The sequence below is a fragment of the Struthio camelus genome, chromosome 15 (genome assembly GCF_040807025.1).
Source record: "Struthio camelus isolate bStrCam1 chromosome 15, bStrCam1.hap1, whole genome shotgun sequence".
Lineage (NCBI taxonomy): Eukaryota > Metazoa > Chordata > Aves > Struthioniformes > Struthionidae > Struthio > Struthio camelus.
Genome location: NC_090956.1, coordinates 3,831,169 through 3,849,747, shown reverse-complemented (window position 1 = coordinate 3,849,747; position 18,579 = coordinate 3,831,169). Strand labels below are relative to the sequence as shown.

The window sequence follows — 18,579 nt, the reverse complement described above, 5'->3', positions numbered from 1 at the left end:
TCTCGGCGCAGCCGTGGGGCTGAGCCTGCTGGCAGCCCGCCGTGGCGCGAGTGACCCCTGGGCGCCCGCTCGCCGCTCCGGCCCCCTGCCCCTCCGGTCTGACGCCGCATCCCTTTTTCCGCAGAGGCAGCCGGTGTAGCGGCCCGCCGGGCAGCGCCGGCGTCCCCCAGGCGTGGGGCGCCGTGGGTGCGCGCCCCGCCGCCGACGGAGCGCCAGCGCCGCGGGAGGAGGCAGCCCACGCGGCCGGAGCCGCCGTCGCCCGCCCGCCTGCCCCCGCCCCGGGCCACCCTGCCGACCTGGGCCGAGGGCGCCCGCGGAGCCCCCCCGGGCCGCTTCTGCCCCACCGTTGTGCCCCGGAGCCGCTCCAGGGGCATGGGAGATCCAGCTCCGGGCTTTCCATTCAACTGCTTGGAGGAACTCTACCCAGAGCCGATCCGGACGGGTGCAGAAATCCAGCTCCGGGCTCTCCTGACCGCCAGGAAACAGTACCCAGAGCCGATCCAGGTGGGCACAGAACTCCGGTTCCGCGTCCTCCTCCCCGCCTCCCCCCAGAGCCGGTCCGGGCGGGCAGGATATCCACTTCCAGGTTTTCTCCTTGCCCCTCCTCTGGCCTCTCCCCAGAGGCGGTCCAGGTGGGCAGAGAAATCCAGCTCCAGGTTTCCCCCCGCCCAGGCTCTGCTGGCATCCCGCCCCGGGGCCCGGCCCTGGCAAAAACCTGGCCTGGATTTGCCCCCGGGATGCGGAGCCAGGCAGGGCGGCGAGGGCCGGGAGCGGCCGGGGCGGGGGGCGCGATGCCCGCAGGACCCGGCGGGACGGGACGGGACGGGACGGGACGGGACGGGACGGGAGCCGCGGTCCCGGCCGGCGCTCGTCACACGTGCACGGCAAAACACAAGAGACTCTGTTCCAGGACTACGTTAGCTGCACAGGGGTGAGGGGACGGGGCGGGCGGGGGGGGGGGGGAATGGGGACGGGGCGGGGGGGGGGCGGGCGGGCGGGGGGGGTACCGTGTACAAGGGGTCCCGACAACGTTGTCTTACTCTGGAACCGCTGGTCCCCCCCGCCCCGGCGGGTCCCAGGTCTCCATATCTCACACTGATCTGATCTGAGATGTTGCCTTCAGCAAACCTCATGGTGTCTGTCTGTATATATGTGCGCGACGGAGAAGAGTTTAAAAAAAAAAAACAAAAAGACAAAAAAAAAGACAAAAAAAAAACCCAACAAACAACGGCCTGCTGTTTGACACACCACTTTGCTTTTTTTTTTCTTTTTTTCTTTTTTTGGGGGGGGGGTCGATCTTCCATCATCTCCTGTCTCTCTCTGCACCGTGCCCACCCTGCCTTCCCCCCCCCCAACTCCCCGCTCCCTGCTCCGGTGCGGAGCCCCCCCCGGCTGGCCCGGCTGCAGGCAGCCCTGCGCGGGCTCGCGTGTCCCCACGGGCCTGCTGCGTCCCGCCGCCGGGCGTCCGGCTTGGCCGGCCGGCGCTGGCGGCTTCGCCTCGGGCTTTCCCAGCTCCCGTTTTCCCTCCTGCATCCTTGGCGCCCGCCCTGCTGCTCCGTCCTCCCGCGCCGGCCGGGCTGGCTGGGGTGATGCCTCGTCCTGCTCTGCCGCGCCGAGCATCCCGTCCTCAGCCGCCCCGTCCCGGCGGGATGCCCCGGGAGGGGACGGAGGAGGCGCTGGCCTTCGCCCGCTGCCCAGGCGCAAGGTTCGCTTTGCTCCTTTGGCTTTTGCATCCCTTCCCGGCCGGCTCGGAGGCGCTGGGCTCAACCCGGCCGGTGCTTGGGTTAGGGATTTCCCACCCTGCCCCGCACCACCGAACCATCACCCTGGCTCGCGCCAGGGGGAAGGGGCGAATCAACCCCAAATTACACCCTGCAAACGGGCAGGGGAGCCAGCTGCAAAGCCCCCTGCGCCCCCCCAGCCAGCGCGGGCTGCTGCAACCCGCCGTAAGCACGCGGGCAGCCGCGCCGCGCGGCATCCTTCCCCGCGCCCCCGGCCCCCCCAGCCCTCGCCCGCCAGGATTGCTGGCCGAGAAATGTCTGTCGTTGCAGCAGCTTGCCTCGGACACGGGAGCAAAAACACACACGCACACACACTCACACACACAAAGGAAAGACAGCATAATAAAAATAATTAATTGACAAAAAAAAAAAAAGAAGCTGCTCTCGGTGTCCCTGGCAGTGTTGCCTGAAATCTGGCTATTTTTAGTGACATCTTGTACATATGACTGTAAAATGGTAAACCGTGTGTATTATATATTGCCTCATTATATAGTGTATATATATGTATACATATACATATATATAATATATATGAAGACTGTAAATGTTAAGACTAGTGTTCTTATTAGTATATTGCTTCACACTGAAGATTGTGTGTAACAAGCTGTTTCTAAAAGATGTTTATTTTCCTTAAGAGTAAAAAACAGGTCATTGCATTCAGAGCGTCAATAAAGATACAACGATTGTTTTGGAAGTACGTGGCGCCCTGGTCGTGGCCTGTGTTTCTGCTGCGGGCGCGGGGGCCACGCGGCCCTTCGCCCCGGGGTGCCGGGCGGCCCCAAGGGCGCCCTGCCCTGGGGCAGGGGGTGCACAGACACCCCCCCTCCCCGAGAGGGCGAGATGGGGGGGGGGCACCTCCAGCCCCCGCCGGCATCCTGGGGGGCAGGGAGGGTGAGTTTGGCCCCCCCCAGCGCCCTGGGCGAGGGTGCTGAGCAATGTGCCCCTTCCCCCCCCCCCCCCCCAAAAATCATCCCCACTCTCCCTCCCCTGCACAGGGTTGGGCAGGAACCACAGCCAGGGATGCCCAGCCGGCACCAGGGGGTCCCTGCACCCCCAGTGGGCTCCGTGCCTCTTCCCAGCTCCGTTTCCCCCCCCCACCCCACAATCCAGCACACACCGGTATAAATAATTGGCTTTAATTGTCTGTACAAAACTCTCCAACTATGAAAATACCATTTAAAAAGGCAAGGCAGGCACAGGGGCAGGGGCACGGGGGGTATGTACAAGGCGGGCGTGCAGCTGCAGGGCCTGGGCCCGCGGGGAGCGAGGGGACGGGGCACCCCCCCGGCCCGCCGCGCCGCCCCCCGCCGAGCCCCCGCACCGCCAGGCGCCTGGCGCTGACGCTCGGCCCCGCAGGCTGGTGGCATCTCCGGACTGGGGGGACTGGTCAGTGCTGGTGTCAGGGAGGGACAAGCTGGGGGGGGGGGAGCCTTATCCATCACAGGGACCATCTTGGAGAGGGCCCTTAGCTGCCACTGCGGGGTAAAAACCTCCTCCCTCTGCCCCGTGCAGATGGGGGCAACACCAAGGTGGCCCAGTCCCCTCGTCCCAGTAGCGGGGACCCCCACGGAGGGGGCGAGGGTACGGCAAGCCGGAGCAGGCCTGGCGCCTGCGGAGTGGGGTGAGGAGGGGGCCGAGCCTGTGCCGGGGGCTCTGGATGGGGTATGGAGGACACCCGGACAAGGCTGGACAAGTGTCCTTGTGCCATGCAATACTGTGATGGTGTCACTAGAGGTCCCCATGTCCCGTCACCCAGCAGGGCTGGGGACAGGGCCAGGCCTGGGGACAGAGCCACGGGGTGTCTGAGCCCGCCTGGGGCAGGCGAGGGGCTCCTGCACTTGGCTGCCCCACGGACGGCATGGGGAGGCCACGATGCTGCCTTAGGGCTGGGTGCTGCAGGCCCCAGGAGCCCCTACCCCAGCTTGGGGCGGTGGGAGAAGACATCACCCTGCCTCTCCATCAGCCCAACCCACGCAGCTCCGCCACCACCTTAAAAACCACCCAACACCGTCCCGCAGAGGGGTCTCGTCCCCAGGGGAAACTGAGGCACTCACCTCCCCACTACCTGCCGACACCTCGCAGTGCGACGGGGCCAGCGAGTGCAGCCCTCCGTGCCCCATCCCAGCCAGCGGCTGTGGGCCGTGCCCCCGAGCCGCGCGCGGAGCTGGGGTGGGGAAGGCGGGGGGAAATGGCGCGCGCCTGTCTCCCCTGCTAGCCGGACGTGACCGTGGTGCCGCTGCCCAACTTGATAATCATCTGCTGGCAATCGTGCAGCGTCCGTTTGTCGCCCAGCTTCTCCAGGGTGCGGGCGGCCTCGGCCAGCATGCCCACGCGCTGGCCCGGGGCGGACAGGAAGCTCGGCGGCAGGTAACAGCAGGCCAGCAGCAGGGCCTCGGCGTGCTCCCGCGGCGTGGGGTGGCTCTCCGGCTCGCCGGCTGCGAGGGGGCAGAGAGCAGGCGTCAGCGGGCAGCGCTCAGCCCCAAGGGTGCACAGACACCACCGACCATCCCTTCGGCTCCGGAGCCTCCATGAGGCTGCGTTTGCCCCCACCCCGGAGCAGATGCCAACTGCCAGCAGCAAACCGTGGGCAGGGGTCGGGCAGGAAGCCCCTCAGCAGCCCGTGGGGCTGGGCTGGTGCTAGTGGGGACCAAGGTGCCCCCAAGGGATGCACCACCCAGGGACGCACCCTTAACTCACCTGCTTTGCTGCCCTGCACCCCTCTCCTCCGCAGGCTGCGATCCAGCAGCTGGTGGGTCCGCGTGGGGCTGGCCCGGGCCATCAGCCTGGCGGTGGCTTCATGCAGGAACACCTGGGAGGGGAGGGACAGTGAGGGCCTGGGCACTCTGGGCAGGGGGGACCCGCAGGGGTGGCAGCTCACCCTACGCATGGCGGGCCGGAAGGTCTGCGCCAGGCGCCGCAGGCTGCTGAGGTCTTGCTGGAAGCCCCGGAGCTCGAGGGCGGACGCCTGGTAGACGCAGCTGAGCTGCTGGCTCACGCTCATCTGCTGCTGCCACAGGTTGGTGCGGGTGACGAGGAGCAGGTCACAGAAGAGGAGCTGGGCCGCCTGGCAGGGCGAGAGACGGGCTCCGGTGAGCGGGCACGGCCGCGCGGCGGCGGGCAGGGGCGCCCCGGCGGCAAGGACGGGCCGTGCCTGGGGGGGCTGCAGCGAGGCCCCCGCGGGCAGGCGGTGCTGCGCTGGGCCCCCGCCGGGCTGCATGGCAGGGGCATTGCACTCCGAGTCTGACACATGCAATGCAACTACAATGCACCCCCGCGAGGGCCAGGGGGACGCCTGCCGCGAGGGCCGTGCGCGCCGCCCCCAGAGCTGGCTGCCTTTCGTGGCCCGGCCACCCCCCGCCGCCTCACCTTGTCGATGGTGGCCTTGGCAGGGCTGCTGAAGTCCAGGCTCTCCCGCAGGTAGCCGCTGGCTTTCTCGCACTGGCTCAGGCTGGCCTGGCTGCCGTCCTGCTTGCTCAGCATGGCCCGGACGGCCTTGAAGGAGTGCAGGGCGGCGCGGGGCAGGGGCTTCCTGCGCGGGGGGAGAGACGGTCACGGCGGAGCCCTCGCCGGGCCAGCTGCTCCCCTCCCCGGCCCATCCTGAGTCATAGGTGCCCCCAACACGTTAACAGGGGCTGTGCCAACCCCCAACGGAGGCCCCGTCCGTCCTCAAAAAGGAGGGAGGGGTGTGACGAGCTGTCCCCTGCGCCGTCCCCGGCTCCCCCCAGGACTCACTCAGAGCTCTGCAGCGCCCGGGGCATGGTCTCCACCAGCGGGTAGAGGCGTTCGGCCCCCTCTTCGTCTCCCTGCAGCCAGTGAATAACTGTGCCAATGACGGCCGCCCACCACTTGGACACGGGGTCGGTGCCTGCCGGGCGGGAGGGACAGGGGAGCGTGGCGCCCATCAGCCCCACGGCGTGCCCCACGCGTCGCCCAGCAGCGCCCTGCTCCCCACGCCGCGGCGCGCCCGTCCCCGTGCCGGCCTCACCTGTGACGGCCGCCAAGCCGGAGCTGATGGAGGGCGCGGGGCCCGGCGCGCCGCTGGCGTCGGAGCAGCCGTTGAGCAGCTGCAGGTACTCCAGGGCGTCGGAGAACTGCCTGCCGGAGCGGGCACGAGGAGGCACCGTGAGCGAGGCCAGCCCCCGGCCCCGGCGGAGGACGCGGGGAGCCCGCGCGCGGGTACTCACCCCTCTCCGCGGGCCGCGGGCCGGCGGGGCTCGGGCATGGCCACGCAGCGCAGCGCCTTCTCCAGGAGGTGCTCGCGGAAGAGCTGGGTCACCTGCGCCAGGGGGTCCACTGGGGCCGAGAGGAGGCCGTGAGGGGGCGCAGGCCGGGGTGGGGGGGCGCCGGGGGGTGGCGGTGGTGGGGGCGGCGGGGAATACCTGGGTTGCTGGCGGAGCTGTAGACGCTCTCCCTGGGGGCGCCCTTGACCACCCAGTCGCCGTCGACGAAGAAGCGGTGGCCCAAGGGGTGGCAGAGCCACTGCATGGCGGGGGGCACGGCGCCGCTGTGCGAGAGGGCCACGCGCCGGGCGCTGCAGAGGAAGGGGCGCTGCGGGCAGAGCCGGGGCGAGGGGGGGGGGGTGGGTGGGTGGTCAGCCGAGGGGGTGGTGGCCGGGGGGGGGGGGGAAGGGGACAGTGGGGGTGGTGGGGAGGCGCTCACCGCCAGGAAGTGGAAGCAGCGGTGGAGGCTGGCCTTGACGCGCAGGGCGGCCGCCACGTAGATCTCGGCCAGCGCGGCCACCGAGACGGCGTCGCCGGCGCACTCGGCCAGGTTGACGGCGCTCAGCGCCAGGTTGACGGCCAGCAGGTGCCCGCCGGCGTGCTTGCCTGCAAGAAGATGGCGGCGGCTCAGGCAAGGGTTGGGGGGGGGGGGGGGGGGGCGGCGAGGCCGGCGGCCTCCCCCCGACAACCCCGGGGCCTACCGGCGAGGTGGAGCTGGTGGAGGCGGTGGTAGGCCATGGCGGCGTCGCGGGCGCTCTGGCGGACGTGGGCGGCGGGCGGCGGGTCGCGGCGCAGCCCCCCGGCCCGGGCGGCCAGCCAGCGGCCCACCCAGAGGCGCTGCAGCAGGTGCCGCAGCAGGCTCCAGAGCAGGCTGCAGGCCAGGTCGCCGTGCGAGGCGGGCAGGGGCCGCCCCAGCGCCCGCAGCGCCGTCCACAGGTGCTGGGCCGCCTGCGCAAAGTCCCCCTGCGAGGGGCCGTCAGCGGGGCCGGGGGGGCGGGGCCAGGGAAAGGGGCGGGGCCATTCAAGGGAGAGGGGGTGGGGTTGTTCCAGGAGGGTGGGGCCAGGGCTAGTGGGGGCGTGGCCAGGGGTGGAGGAGGGGGGGCCAGGGTAGGTGAGCTGGGCAGGGCTGATCTTCGATGGGGTGGGGCCAAGGTGGGTGGGCGGGGCTAATCAGACAGGGGGTGGGGCTAGGGCAGGGTGAGGTGAAACAGGGCAGGTGGGTGAGGCTAATCCAAGTTAAAGGGGCGGGGCCAGGTCGAGTGGGTGGGGCTAATCCAGGCAGAACGGTTGGGCGTGGCCAGTCAAATAAGGGGTGTGGCCATGACATGTGGGTGTGGCTAATCTCAGTAGAGGGGGCGGGGCTGGGTCAGATGGGTGTGCTCAATATATGTAGTAGAGGGTAGGGCGGGGCCAGGGCAGATGGGCGGGGCCAGGGCAGACGGGCGGGGCCAGGATTAGCTTGAATGGGCGGGTAAAGTGGTTGGTGGAGATAGGTGAGGTGGAGGGGACGGGGCCAGAGCAGGAGGGGTGGGGTCACCCTTAGGGGAAGGTGGGTGTGGGCAGGGCCATGCTGGGTGGAGGGGCGGGGCCATGCTACCCAGGGGGCGGGGCTTACCCGGGCGAGGTCGAGGTCCGCCTGGCGGCGGTGCCTCCAGAAGAGCACGGAGGGCTCCGAGTGGGGGCGGGTGACGGGCTCGCCGTAGACGAAGAGCCGGACCACGGCGCCCAGCACCACCGCCACGTTCAGCAGCCAGAAGACGAGGGTGGGCCAGAGCCACTGCGACCACCCCCAGGGCTCCTCTGGGCGCGGGGGCCAGGGGGTGCTGAGCCACGGCGCGGCGCCGCGGCCGCCTGGCACCCGCCCCGACGGCCTCCACCCCCAACAGCCTCCAGCACTGTGGCCTTCACCCCCAACAGCTTCCATCTCCACGGCCTCCCACCCCCAAGAGCCTGCATTCCCCATGGCCTCTACTCCCCCCATGGCCTCCACCATCATGGCCTCCACCTCATGCCCACCTCCCAACAGCCTCCACCCCACAGGGCCTCCAGCCCCAACAGCCTCTACCTCATGCCCACCTCCCAACAGCCTCCACCCCACAGGGCCTCCAGCCCCAACAGCCTCCACCATCATGGCCTCCACCTCATGCCCACCCCAAAAGCCTCTAGCCCCAACAGCCTCCCCCTCATGCCCACCTCCCAACAGCCTCCACCCCACATGGCCTCCAGCCCCAACAGCCTCCACCTCATGCCCACCTCCCAACAGCCTCCACCCCTATGGCCTCCACCATCATGGCCACCCCCAATAGCCTCCATCCCAATGGCCTCTGTCCTGACAGCCTCCACCCTGTGCCTGCCCAGATGGCCTCCCTGCCCATGGCCTCCACCCCGCACCCACCCGCCAGCTTCCAGCCCCTACCGACACGACCTGCCTCCTCCCCGATGACCTCCCCTTGCAACCACCCCAATGGCCTCTACCTTGCACCCATCCTGACAACCTCCATCCCAATAGCCTCCAGCCCAGCCCCATGCTCACCCCTGGGGCCCGGCTCAGCCATGATGCTCCTGCCGGGGCCGGTGGTGCTGGAGGTCTCCGCGGGGGCCGGGGTCCCGGCGCTCCGGAGCAGGGAGGCCAGCGGGTTGAAGGAGAGGCAGAGGAAGACGAAGGTGCAGAGGGCCATGCGGGAGCGGTCCAGCATGCCCTGGGTGCCGGGCGAGGGCGGCGGGGGCTCCTGCTTGACCTGCGGGCAGAGCCACCGTCAGCCCCGCAGCAGCCCGCCCGCCGGCGGCCCCGGGGAGCCCCGTGCCACCCCCGTGCCACCCACCTTGGTGTCCTCGAAGAGGGGGCTGTCGGGCTCCGAGTCGCTGCTGCTGGTGCTGCTGCCACCGCAGAGCGAGAGGGGGCTGCTGTGGGACGGCGAGCCCACGTCCGAGGGCGGCGGCGTCAGCATCTCCATCACCTCCGCCTTCACCACCTCCATGGGCGCCTCTGCCTTGGCCCCGCTGCCGCAGGAAGCCACCAGGTCCTTGAGGGACTCTGGGGGGAGCAGAGCGGGCTGAGGGGGGGCCCCAGCCGTGGCAGCTCGCGCCTCCACCCGCCACCACCTGGCTGAGACCTGCCCAGCTCGCTTCACTTGTGCCCCAGCACTCACTGTTCTTCTGCATGGCCATCTTGAGGGTGAGGTTCTCCTGCTTCAGCTTCTGGTTGCTCTGCTGCAGGAAGCGGATGTACTCGATCGCCTTCCTCAGGATCGCCGACTTGTTCAGCTGCCGCCGGAGGGGAGAGACGGCTCAGCCCCAGCCCCGGCCACCCCCGACCTGCCCGGACCCGGCGGCTCCGTTCTCACCCGCCCCGATCTCCAACCGTGGCAACGCGCGCGGGATGCCCGGACCCTCCCCGCAGCAAACGCCCGGAGGCGCCGCGCCAGGCTCCCAGCCCCGGCGTCCCCGGCTGGACGGGCTCCCACCTTGGCCTCCGTGCCCACCACCAGGTCCTTGAGCTCCACGATCTTGTCGTTGATGGAGGAGCGGTAGCGCTTCTCGATGGCGTTGTGCGCCGTGCGCTTCTCCCCCTTGCTCTGCACCAGCGCCGGCTTCCCGCTGGGCGCCAGCCGGTTGATGGGCAGCTTGTCGGCGTCCACCACCAGCGGCACCGTGGCCAGGATGGTCCCGCCGCTCACCAGCGCCTGCGGGGACGGGGACGGCGGGCGACGCCGCGTCGGCACCCAGGACCCCGGGCTGGGCACCCACCGGGCTCTTGCCCCATCCCTGCCTCCGGCATGGCCCAACCCCGCGCGGCGGCACCTACCGGCACCTGCAGCGGGGCCGCCTGCCCGCCGGCGGCGGCGAGGGAGCTCTTGGCGCTGCCGGCGTCCGTCTTGACGGCCGTCAGCAGCAGGGAGTCCGCCTTGATGAAATGGGGCTGCAGCAGCACCTGGGGGACGGCGGGGTTGAGCGGGGCCGGCGCCGCGGCACCGCCGGCGCCCGCCTCCCCCGGCCCTCGGCTTACCGGCACCGGCTGGATGTGGGGCGAGACGGGCTGGGGGGCGGCGGTGGCGGGGGCCAGCAGCGGCGGGGAGGCCGTGCTCTGCGCGGGGCCGGGCAGGGCGACGGGCTGGATGGGCGGCGGGGCGGCCGGGGGGCCGTGCAGGCTCTGCCCGGCGCCCCCGGGCTGCGCGGCTGGGCACGGGGCAGAGGACGGCGTCAGCGGGCACACGCGTGCCCCGCGGCTGCAGGTCCTCCCCCAGCACCAGCGAGTTGCTTTTCCTTCCCCCAGCGCTGGCACGAGCCCCCCCAGCGCTGGCACGAGCCCGGCGACGGCTGCAGCTGGGAGGTGACCCCCCCACCCCACCATGCCCTAAACAAACCCCAGCACCTCCTCGATCCCCCCCCTCCATCACCCCGGCGTCCCGTCCTCACCGGCAAAGCCGTGCTGGGTCTGGTAGCCCACCAAGGGCTGGGGGCTGAACTGGCCGGGGGACGCGGGCACGAAGCTGGGCGCCAGCACGACGCCGGCCGGGGGCTGCACGCTGGCCGCGGCGGGCTCCTCCTTGACGCCCCCCAGGGCCGGCGGCTGGCTGGGCGCCGGCAGCAGCGGGGCCGGCGCCTGCGGGGCGAAGGGGGCCAGCCCCGGCGGCCCCGGGTACATGGCAGTGGCGGCGGCGGCGGGGGCCGCGGCGGGCGGCTTGCTGGGCCCCGGGTAGGTGCCGAGGGCGCCCGGGGCGGAGGGCAGGCTGGGGGGCACGTCGGCGGCGCCGAACGGCGAGTCGAACAGCCCCGAGAAGTCACCGTCCGGCGCGTTGATCAGCTGGAGCATCTCTGCAAGAGAGCCCCCCCAACCCCGCCGGCGCCGTCAGGGTCGGGGCCCCGCAGAGCACCCGGCGCCACCTCCAGGGTGCTCAGCCCCAGCTCAGCACCCCTAAGCAGGCATCGGCCCCCCCCCACCATTGCAACTGCAACTGCCCCAGAGCAGGCGCCCGGAGCAGGAGATGCTCGGCAGGGCCCAGACCGGGGGGACAGGAGAGGGTCGCGTGGGTCCCCCCCCGCTTTAGGGGCCTCCCGGCGCCAGCAGGGAGCGGGCAGGTGGGAGCAGCAGCCAGGCAGGACGGCGGTGACGTGAAGCACCCCAAACCCGCAGCCCCGCCGCGAGGACCCGGTCCCGCAGCGCCTGGCCGGGGACGTGCGCTCCAGCCCGGCCACGTCCGCCCGCGCCGGCGGGGAGGCGAACGGCCCGGAGCGGGGGGACACGGCATCAACCTCCCCTGCCCGCTTTGCTCCCCGGCGCCGCGGTCCCCCCCAAACCCCAGAGGCTCTCCCTGGGGCAAAACACCTATCCCCAAAAGCCCAGGCAGCCGCTGTGTCCCAGTCCTCGCCGTCCCGCCACCAGCGGGGAAACTGAGGCACGGAGCTGGCAACGGGCGGGCGGCGGGGGTCGGACCGCGGCTGCTCGGAGGTTGTTGTACCCGGGCGGCAGGGCCGATCTCAGCCTGGTTTCGGGGACGAGGCGGGGGGGGGGCTGGGCTGCCCCAGCTCGTTCGTTCATTCTGTACCGCACCCCCCCGCCAGCCCCCAAACCGCCCCTAGAGCCGGGCAGGGGGCCGGGGCAGAGCGGCGGCACCTTCGGGACGCGCCGGACCCCCCGCGCCCGGCTGGTTCGCCCCCCACCCCGGGGTTAAACGTCGCTGGGCTCGGTGTCGCCCCACCGAGGGGTCCCGCGGCGCCGGGCGAGGGAGGGCAGGGGGGGGACCTTCGAGAGCGCGCCCCGGCCCCCCCCCACCCCCCAGCGGGTGCAGCAGCCCGCGGGGCTCCCGGCGAGGCACGCGGTGGCCGCCGGCCGCGGGGCCCTCCCCGGGGCGGCCGCGCCAGGGCTGGAGCGGGGCCGGCCGTGGGGTGATGCGCCTCCGCCAATCGCCGCCCGCCGCCCCAGACGGCCCCGCGGCAGCGCCAAGGTGCACCCGCCGGGTTACTCGCGGGCATCCTGCCGTAACCCCGGCCCGCGGTAACTCTAGGTCAGGCTCCGTTAACCCCTTCGTTAGCTAACGAGCGGGCTCACCGCCCACCTCCCCTTTTGCATCCGCCACCGGGTGCTTCCGCGGGAGCCCGTCCGGCCGAGCGGTGCCAGAGAGCAGGGAGGAGCGGGAACCGGCCGCGGGGCGTCTCGGCGCGCCGACCTACGTGCCGCTCGGCACTGCTGCCGGCCCCACGCCGGGGCAGCCGGCAGAGCCCCCCGCGCGCCCCCGGCCGGCCCCGCCGACGCTGGAGCGGGATGTGACGGAGCTGGCGCATCCCCGCATCCCCCCCCAGATCTACCTGCCGAGTGTGGCCGGAGCCCGGCTGGTGGTCCCGCGGGGGGGGGTCTGAGCCCACCGCCCTCACCAGCGTCCCCCCAGCGCACCCTTCACGGCCCTGCCGCGCAGAGGACCCGGCCGGTGGCACCCCGGAGGGCACCCAGCCCACCCCCCCCGGCTCAGCTGGCCCCCGAGCATCCCCAGGGCCGCGTGCCGGAGCAGCACGTCCCGGTGCCGCGGGGGGGCACGGGAGGAAACTACGCTGGCTGCTGAGGACGTGAGCAAAGCGGGTGGCCGTGGCGGTGGGCCACCTCGCGCCCTGCCGCTGGCAGGACCCCATCCTGCCGTCCCGGCCCTCCTCTTCCTCCTGCCCTCCGCAGCTCTCCAGGGCGCGAGGCATCCGCCAGGATATTTATATGCCGCCGCGCCGGCTCCCTCCCAGCGCAGCTGCTCCGGGCACTCAGGCAGCATCGTCCCCGGGTGCTGCCCGGCTCCGGGACAGCGACGAGCGTGGACACCACGTGCGTCCCGCGGGTGCTCCTGCCCGTCCCCGCGCGGACGGGCTGCAGCTCCCAGATTCGGGGCTCCCCGCGTGGGGACGGGCAGGAGCGCCCGCGTGCCGCGACACCACGCTCGCCGCGGTCCCCGCCACGCTGCCCTGAGCCTCGCTGCTTCGGCCCCCGGGAAGCTGCAAAATCCCTTCGGCTGGAGGGGTCCCCAGGCCCCACGCGGGGCCGGCCGCGGCTTCGCAGACCCCGGGGCCGCTCGGCACCCTCCTCCGGGCCGTTTGCCCGGCGGCAGCCCCACAAACGGGGCGTAAGGAAAGGGTGACGTCTCCCCTCGCTGCTCCCGGGCTGCGCTGCAAAAGCACGAGGCAGAGCCTGGGGGGCTGCCTGCTGCACGGGGCCGGGCTGCGAAGCTCGCGGTCTCCATACCCGCCCCGTACAGGTATTCTCCAGAAAGTCCTCCGCACAAACAGCACACCCCTTCCGCCTGCAAAATCGCCCCTCTCCAGGGGGGCGAACAAGCCTCCGCGGCGGGACACCCTCGCCCCGATGGGCCGATCGCGCCCGCTCTCTACCCGACCCCTCCTGGACCTTCCGGCCAGGAAAGGGGGGCGGTTGTGACCCCTCCTGGCTGCGCAGCGTGACCCGGCGCGCCGGCTCACCCCTGCTTTGGGTCCAGCGAGGGCAGAGAGGGCTCCAGCCCGCCTCCGGCTGCACGACCCGCCTGCAAGCGGCGGGCAAAGCGCTTCCGTCCCCGAGCCCAACCTGGGAGCCAGGGCCACGCGCGGACACCGAGAGACGGCACCTGCTACTTCCCTTCGGAAGACGCTGCGCCGGCCGACGATCCGCAAAGCTGAAGTTCGCCCCTTGTCGCCCACCGGAGTTTGTGTTTCTTCTGAGCTTCCCGCCCTGCGAGGTCACCGCAGCCCCGGCCCCGAGAGCAGGCAGGGCTCCCGGCGGGCGCTGCTCCTGCAAGCTGCTGGGCATCGCCGCCGCAGCTGCCCGGGAAGGGGGCCGCGCGCTGCCCGGCCTCGCCGGCCGCCCGGGCATCCTCCGCCCGCGGCCCTGGCGGGCTCCGGCCCCCGAAACTCATCTCTTGCTTAAGTCGCGCTAACCCTGAGCTTGGCCTAAAGGCACCGGCGAGGCAGCCGGGGCCTCGGCGGCTGGAAGCGGGTGGCTCTGCTGGCGGCGGCTCTGGGTGCCATCGCCACCCGCCTGTCCCCCGCCATCGCCGGGCTGCGCGGGGAGCCCGCGTGGGGCAGGGGACGCGAGGGGTGCTCGGCGGCGGGGCTGCGGCCCCCCCAGCCCTCCTTGGCCCCCTCCCCTCGCCGTCGGGGGTCTCGGCCTCCAGGGGGATCGGCCGCACAGCCCCGGCCCGGACACCTCCCCCTGCCCATGCCCCCCCCCCCCAAGCCCGGGCAGGCGGCCCGGGGAGCCCAGGCGTCCTGGAGGGAACGACCGGGAGTAACCCCGCGGCTGACGTCAGGCGGGGCGGGGCTAGAGGCGACACAGTGCTGCGGCTGGGGGGGCCCCGCCGGGGCTGCCCCGGCACCGGGGGCGGGGGGGGGACCCTAGCCCCGGGGGGGGGGGGGGCTCTGTGCTGGCCCCCCCCTCCCCTGCAAGCACCCGCCGTGGATCCCCCTCCCCGGCCTTGCTCCGAGCCCCCCCGGGCCTTGCACCAAGCCCCCCCCCCCCGCCCCGGCCGCGCACGGAGCCCCGGCGGCCGTGCACCGAGCCCGCTGCCCCCCGGCCCTGGCCATGTACCGAGCCCCCCGGTCACACACCGAGCCCGGTCCACCCGGCTTTGCACCGACTCCGGGTCCCCCAAGCTCAGCCCCCACCCCAGCCGCGGCCAGGCACCGAGCCGCCTCCCAATTATGCACCGAGCGGGGGCCCCGTCCCCGCTCCCCGACCATGCACCGAGCGGGGCCCCTCCAGCCCCGGCCACGCACCGAGCCCGGCTGCACCGGGACCCGCCGATGCACCTTGCCCGGTGCCCCCCGGTCGGCGGCCCGAGCCCGCTCCCCGGCCATGCGCCCAGCGCTGACCACGCACCGCGCCGGCCCCCGCTGCCCCCCCGGCCCCGCTCCCGGTGCCGCCGGCGCCGCGGGGCTGGACGCACCGTCGATGTCGCTGAGCAGCGCCGTGTCGATGTCGCTGGTTCCAGCGAGGCCGAGGGCCGGCGCCAGCCCGTCCAGGGCCGGCGCCAGCCCGTCCAGGGCCGCGTCGTCGAAGGCGAGGGCGCTCATCCCGGCGGCGCTCACGGGCCCCGGCGGCGGCGGCGGCTCGGGCCGGGGCTGCGGCTGCCTCCGGCTGCGGCTCTAGGAGCGGCGGGACCGCCCGGGCCGCCCGCCCGCCGCCCCCTGCGCCATGGCCGGTTCTGGTACGGCGGAGAGAGAGGAAAACCAAACCAAACCAAACCAAAAAAAAAAAAAAAAAGAGAGGAGGGGGAATTAACCGCGAAGTTGCGCCCGCGGACCGTGCCCAAACCTGATACCGGGCAGGGGAGGCGAGGCGGAGGCGAGAGGCGGGCCCACCGCCTCGGCCCGCCCCGCGGAGGACACCCCGCCCCGGCCCCGGCCCCGGCCCCGGCCCCGAGCCCGGCAGGGAGCGAGGCGCCTCCATCCCCCGGGCTGCGCATCATCCCCCGGGGCAGGCGGCACCCCCCGGGGCAGGCACCAAATACTCGGGCTGGGCGCTAAATACCGCCTAGGCCCGGTTTGGGCGGAGAGGCGGAGGTGGAAGCAGGCTGGAGGGCCAGCCTTAGGGGGGAAGAGGGGCGAAGGAGCCTGCAGAAGCCCCCCAGCACCTTTCAGCGGCCCCGTGCCAGGGTGAGGTTGGCCCAGCACGTCCTGTCTCAGGGCTCCTGCAATTCCCCGGGGCAGCGGACGGGCTGAGAACATCTGCTTTCCCTGGGAAGACAGATGTGCGGTCTGTCCCCCTTCCCTGTGCAGGGGGATTGTCCCCGTGCCCCAGCTCTGGAGCATGTCCTGCACCGGCACCTGACCACAGCCTTCCCCTGCAGCCTCGCTGGGGAGCCCGAGACCCCCCTGGCCTCCCTTAGGGACCAGCAGCAGGCACCAAAGGGCCATTGCTGCCCTCCGAGCCCCAGCCGAGCCCACGCAGCCTCCTGGCGCTCGGCAGCCTCGGTGCCTCCAGCCCCTGGGCCACCAAGGAGGCGAATTGTCACTGGGAACTGGGAAAACCGCTGGTGGCTTCAGGGTCAGCCCGGCTGCTGCCCACGAGGCGCAGGAACTGGGGCTCAGCCGGGGGGGCTCACGTTGGGCTGAGCCGGGGCTGCCAGACCCTGCAGAGCTGGGTGTCTTGTGTTCCCATCAGGAGCAATTTGGGAAAAGAAAATGCACTGCAACATCCCCCTCCCCCCAAAAAAAGTTCACCCACTCCTCTTCTGCACCACCAAACGCAACCTAAAGCTACCTGTGCATTAATTAATATTGGGTGCACCAAAAAAAACCTCTCCCCTCAGGCTTCGAACCTTTTAGGGGGAGGCTGCAGGTCTTCAATGGGGGCGGCATCCCCGGGACAGGCCTTGGAGCAGCTCGTAGGAGGCCGCGGACAGAGCGCCCGGCGCGCGCACGGGGCTCTGGACAGAGCTGTGGGCGCATATCCCGCAAAAGCATCGAGGCCAGCGACGGTACAGCCGGCCTGGGGCTGTGCAGGGGGCTGTGTGCTCTCACCCGCCGTCTTCTAAGCTCCCTGGGGAACAGTCGGGCTGCACGACAGCAGGAGGTTTCCCTTCTCTTGCGGGAAGGCACTTACTGTGGGCAGCGCACCGCAGAGGGATGAGGCCGGCTTCCAGCCGGGTTTTGGAGCGCCGCGGTGGGGCAATGGATGGTGTCGCGTCCCCGCGAGGAGCGTAAAGCAGCCTTGCGTGAATACGGGGGTCACACGCCTTTAATAACCCACACGCAAGACCTGCAGCACAGCCTGCCCCCGTGAGACATGGGAGGGGAAAACACACACACGCACATAAACACGGCTTTCTTTTCGCGCCAGGCAGGGAGCAAGGGGCGGCCGGAGCGGGAGCGTGCAAGGTGCCTTCCCCATCCCCATCCCTCCCCCCGAGCCGGGGCGGGGGGCACGCGCGCCCCGGGGCCCTGCGCACGGTGCTCTGCTGCGGTCCAGGGGACCAAAGCAAACAAATAACATCCTGCGCACCATGGGGAAGGACGGTTAAGCAACACGGCCGGCCACCCGTGGGCAGGGATGGATTGGGTGGCCAATGGATGCCACGCGGGGTGGGGCGCCCCGGGGGAAGCGGGGTGGCGGGCAGGGAAAACCCCGCCTGTAGAACCAGCGCGCCGCAGCCAATAAGCGCCGCGGCCCGCAGTGGAGTGATCCTGCATCACGGCTCAGGGCCCACGATTACATCATGCCGCTCCTCCGGGGATCGGCCAGCGGGGCCACGTGGTCGCTTCGGAGTCGCTGAGACATTTTTCCTGAGCATAGGGTGGGAGGAAACCGCAGGGAAGAGACAGAAAACAAACCGGCCCGGAGACGGCCGGCGCTGGACGCGGAGCCAGCCGGGCAGGCTCGCGCTGCTTGCAGCGGGCTCGGGCGCCGGCGTAGGGCTGGCCACGGGCTGGGAGCGTCGCAGGCGGCAGCGCGAGGCTCTGCGGACGTGCCTGCTGCCGCCCTGAGACAGCTGCAAGGAGCATCCCCGTCCTACCAGCTCCCTCTCGCTCCGATCGTGCCGGCTCTCGCAGATGCTCTGTCCAGCTGGCTGTGAGCCCCGGCACACTCGCTACCTGCCAGCACATCTTCACCCCGTGCTGAGAACAGCCGTGCTGTTTGGGCTAATGCTCCCCAGTCCTGGCCTTCAGCATCCCTCGTGCTTTGGAGTTTTGTTTTGCTACAGCAGAGTGCAGTGTTAATCATTAATGTGTTGCAGAGAGATCCAAGCCCTCTTCTCTCCTTCGCTACTTGTAACTCTGCGCCACCAACTATCCCTTCCTGAGCTACGGCTTCAGTAAATACACAGCCGGGAACTGCAGCACTCGGGCATCCTGGGCTGTCCCGGCTCAAGGCTCAGCCCTGGGGTAGGAGGGAAAAGACAACTGCATGTGTGGTCACCTCCTATCTGCACCGGGATTCAAACTGGGGGTCTCAAACTGACCACCGCCGCCATCCAGGGCACCGCCTGTGCGGCGCTTCGCGGCGCGCGGCGCGGCACAGCCCCGTGCAAGGCAGCCGACCCCTGTTCCGGCGTCCTTTCCAGCGCGCGGCGCTTGCTGTTTGGCAAATGGTTGACCTAGTGCTTTTTGTGTGATTTCTGCTCTGTCAGGGCGGCCGTAGCTACGCACCTTGCTGAACAGCGCCCGGCCACGCACCTACCAGAACGTTTCTGACAGAGTCAGGCACATGATCTGTGCAGTGGTAAACAAGCCAGGGCAGAGCTGCATTTAATACATGCTAACGTGCAGCTATCAGGAGAGGGAAAACATCTCTCAAACTGTTCCATGCACACTTCTCCCAAAAGAGCTGCCTGTTAAAACACAGGCCACTGGTTTTGATCTTTACATAGGAGAAGGAGGATACCACTTTGACAAACTGGTCGGTTTGTCTTTGGCTGAAATGCTACTACTTCACTTCTGCTGGGTGAGATGAGATGGCCACTTTCTTTCCCTCCGCCCATCGCAACCACCATCATAAATGGGAACAGGACCTCTCGGTAATCCCTGCAGAGTGGACAATGTCACACCAAACCCAAGAGCTGCCACCAGTCTGCCTGTCTGATGTGAGCCTCAAAAGACGTGCCAAAGATTTA

At 70.7% G+C, this 18,579-nt stretch overlaps 2 protein-coding genes across 9 annotated transcripts in view; one reads left to right on the top strand and one right to left on the bottom strand.

The window, feature by feature from the left end:
• The window catches only part of RAI1 (retinoic acid induced 1), a 68,286-nt gene extending 65,808 nt beyond the window's left edge, over positions 1–2,478 (top strand). For 4 of the 5 annotated variants that reach the window (XM_068907780.1, XM_068907783.1, XM_068907781.1 and 1 more), the window contains one exon: positions 125–2,478. In XM_068907780.1, coding sequence (XP_068763881.1) covers positions 125–139 — 15 coding nt within the window. In that variant the 3' untranslated portion in view covers positions 140–2,478. The remainder of the gene's footprint in view (positions 1–124) is intronic. The other variant, XR_011134614.1, reaches the window with a different exon arrangement.
• On the bottom strand, positions 2,387–16,754 carry SREBF1 (sterol regulatory element binding transcription factor 1). Of its 4 annotated transcripts, none has more exons than XM_068907786.1 (19): positions 16,572–16,754; positions 14,914–15,171; positions 10,418–10,816; positions 10,008–10,177; positions 9,807–9,932; positions 9,466–9,684; positions 9,151–9,265; positions 8,824–9,035; positions 8,535–8,739; positions 7,617–7,801; positions 6,703–6,964; positions 6,441–6,607; positions 6,161–6,329; positions 5,966–6,074; positions 5,514–5,876; positions 5,148–5,310; positions 4,660–4,845; positions 4,479–4,590; positions 2,387–4,216 (listed from the first exon to the last, which is right to left on the bottom strand). In XM_068907786.1, exons 2-19 carry the CDS (start codon positions 15,038–15,040, stop codon positions 3,993–3,995), a joined length of 3,513 nt encoding a protein of 1,170 aa, XP_068763887.1. In that variant the 5' UTR covers positions 15,041–15,171; positions 16,572–16,754; the 3' UTR covers positions 2,387–3,992. The 4 variants fall into 4 exon arrangements, with proteins under 4 accessions (XP_068763887.1, XP_068763888.1, XP_068763886.1 ...); XM_068907787.1 differs by lacking the exon at positions 16,572–16,754 and having other exon boundaries at positions 5,514–5,646; positions 5,767–5,876; positions 14,914–15,293; XM_068907785.1 differs by lacking the exons at positions 14,914–15,171; positions 16,572–16,754 and adding an exon at positions 13,454–14,109 and having other exon boundaries at positions 5,514–5,646; positions 5,767–5,876.
• Positions 16,755–18,579: the final 1,825 nt, after the last annotated feature.

What these genes read in the sequence shown, in the direction of transcription:
- SREBF1 (XM_068907784.1), bottom strand. Translation starts at nt 13,841, where the DNA reads ATGCCCGGGCGGCCGGCGAGGCCGGGCAGCGCGCGGCCCCCTTCCCGG. An exon ending in CCACCAGCTCCACCTCGCCG is followed by an intron (nt 6,608 to 6,702) that starts GTAGGCCCCGGG and finishes ATCTTCTTGCAG; the next exon opens with GCAAGCACGCCGGCGGGCAC. An exon ending in CGGGCGCTGCAGAGCTCTGA is followed by an intron (nt 5,311 to 5,513) that starts GTGAGTCCTGGG and finishes CCCCCCGCGCAG; the next exon opens with GAAGCCCCTGCCCCGCGCCG.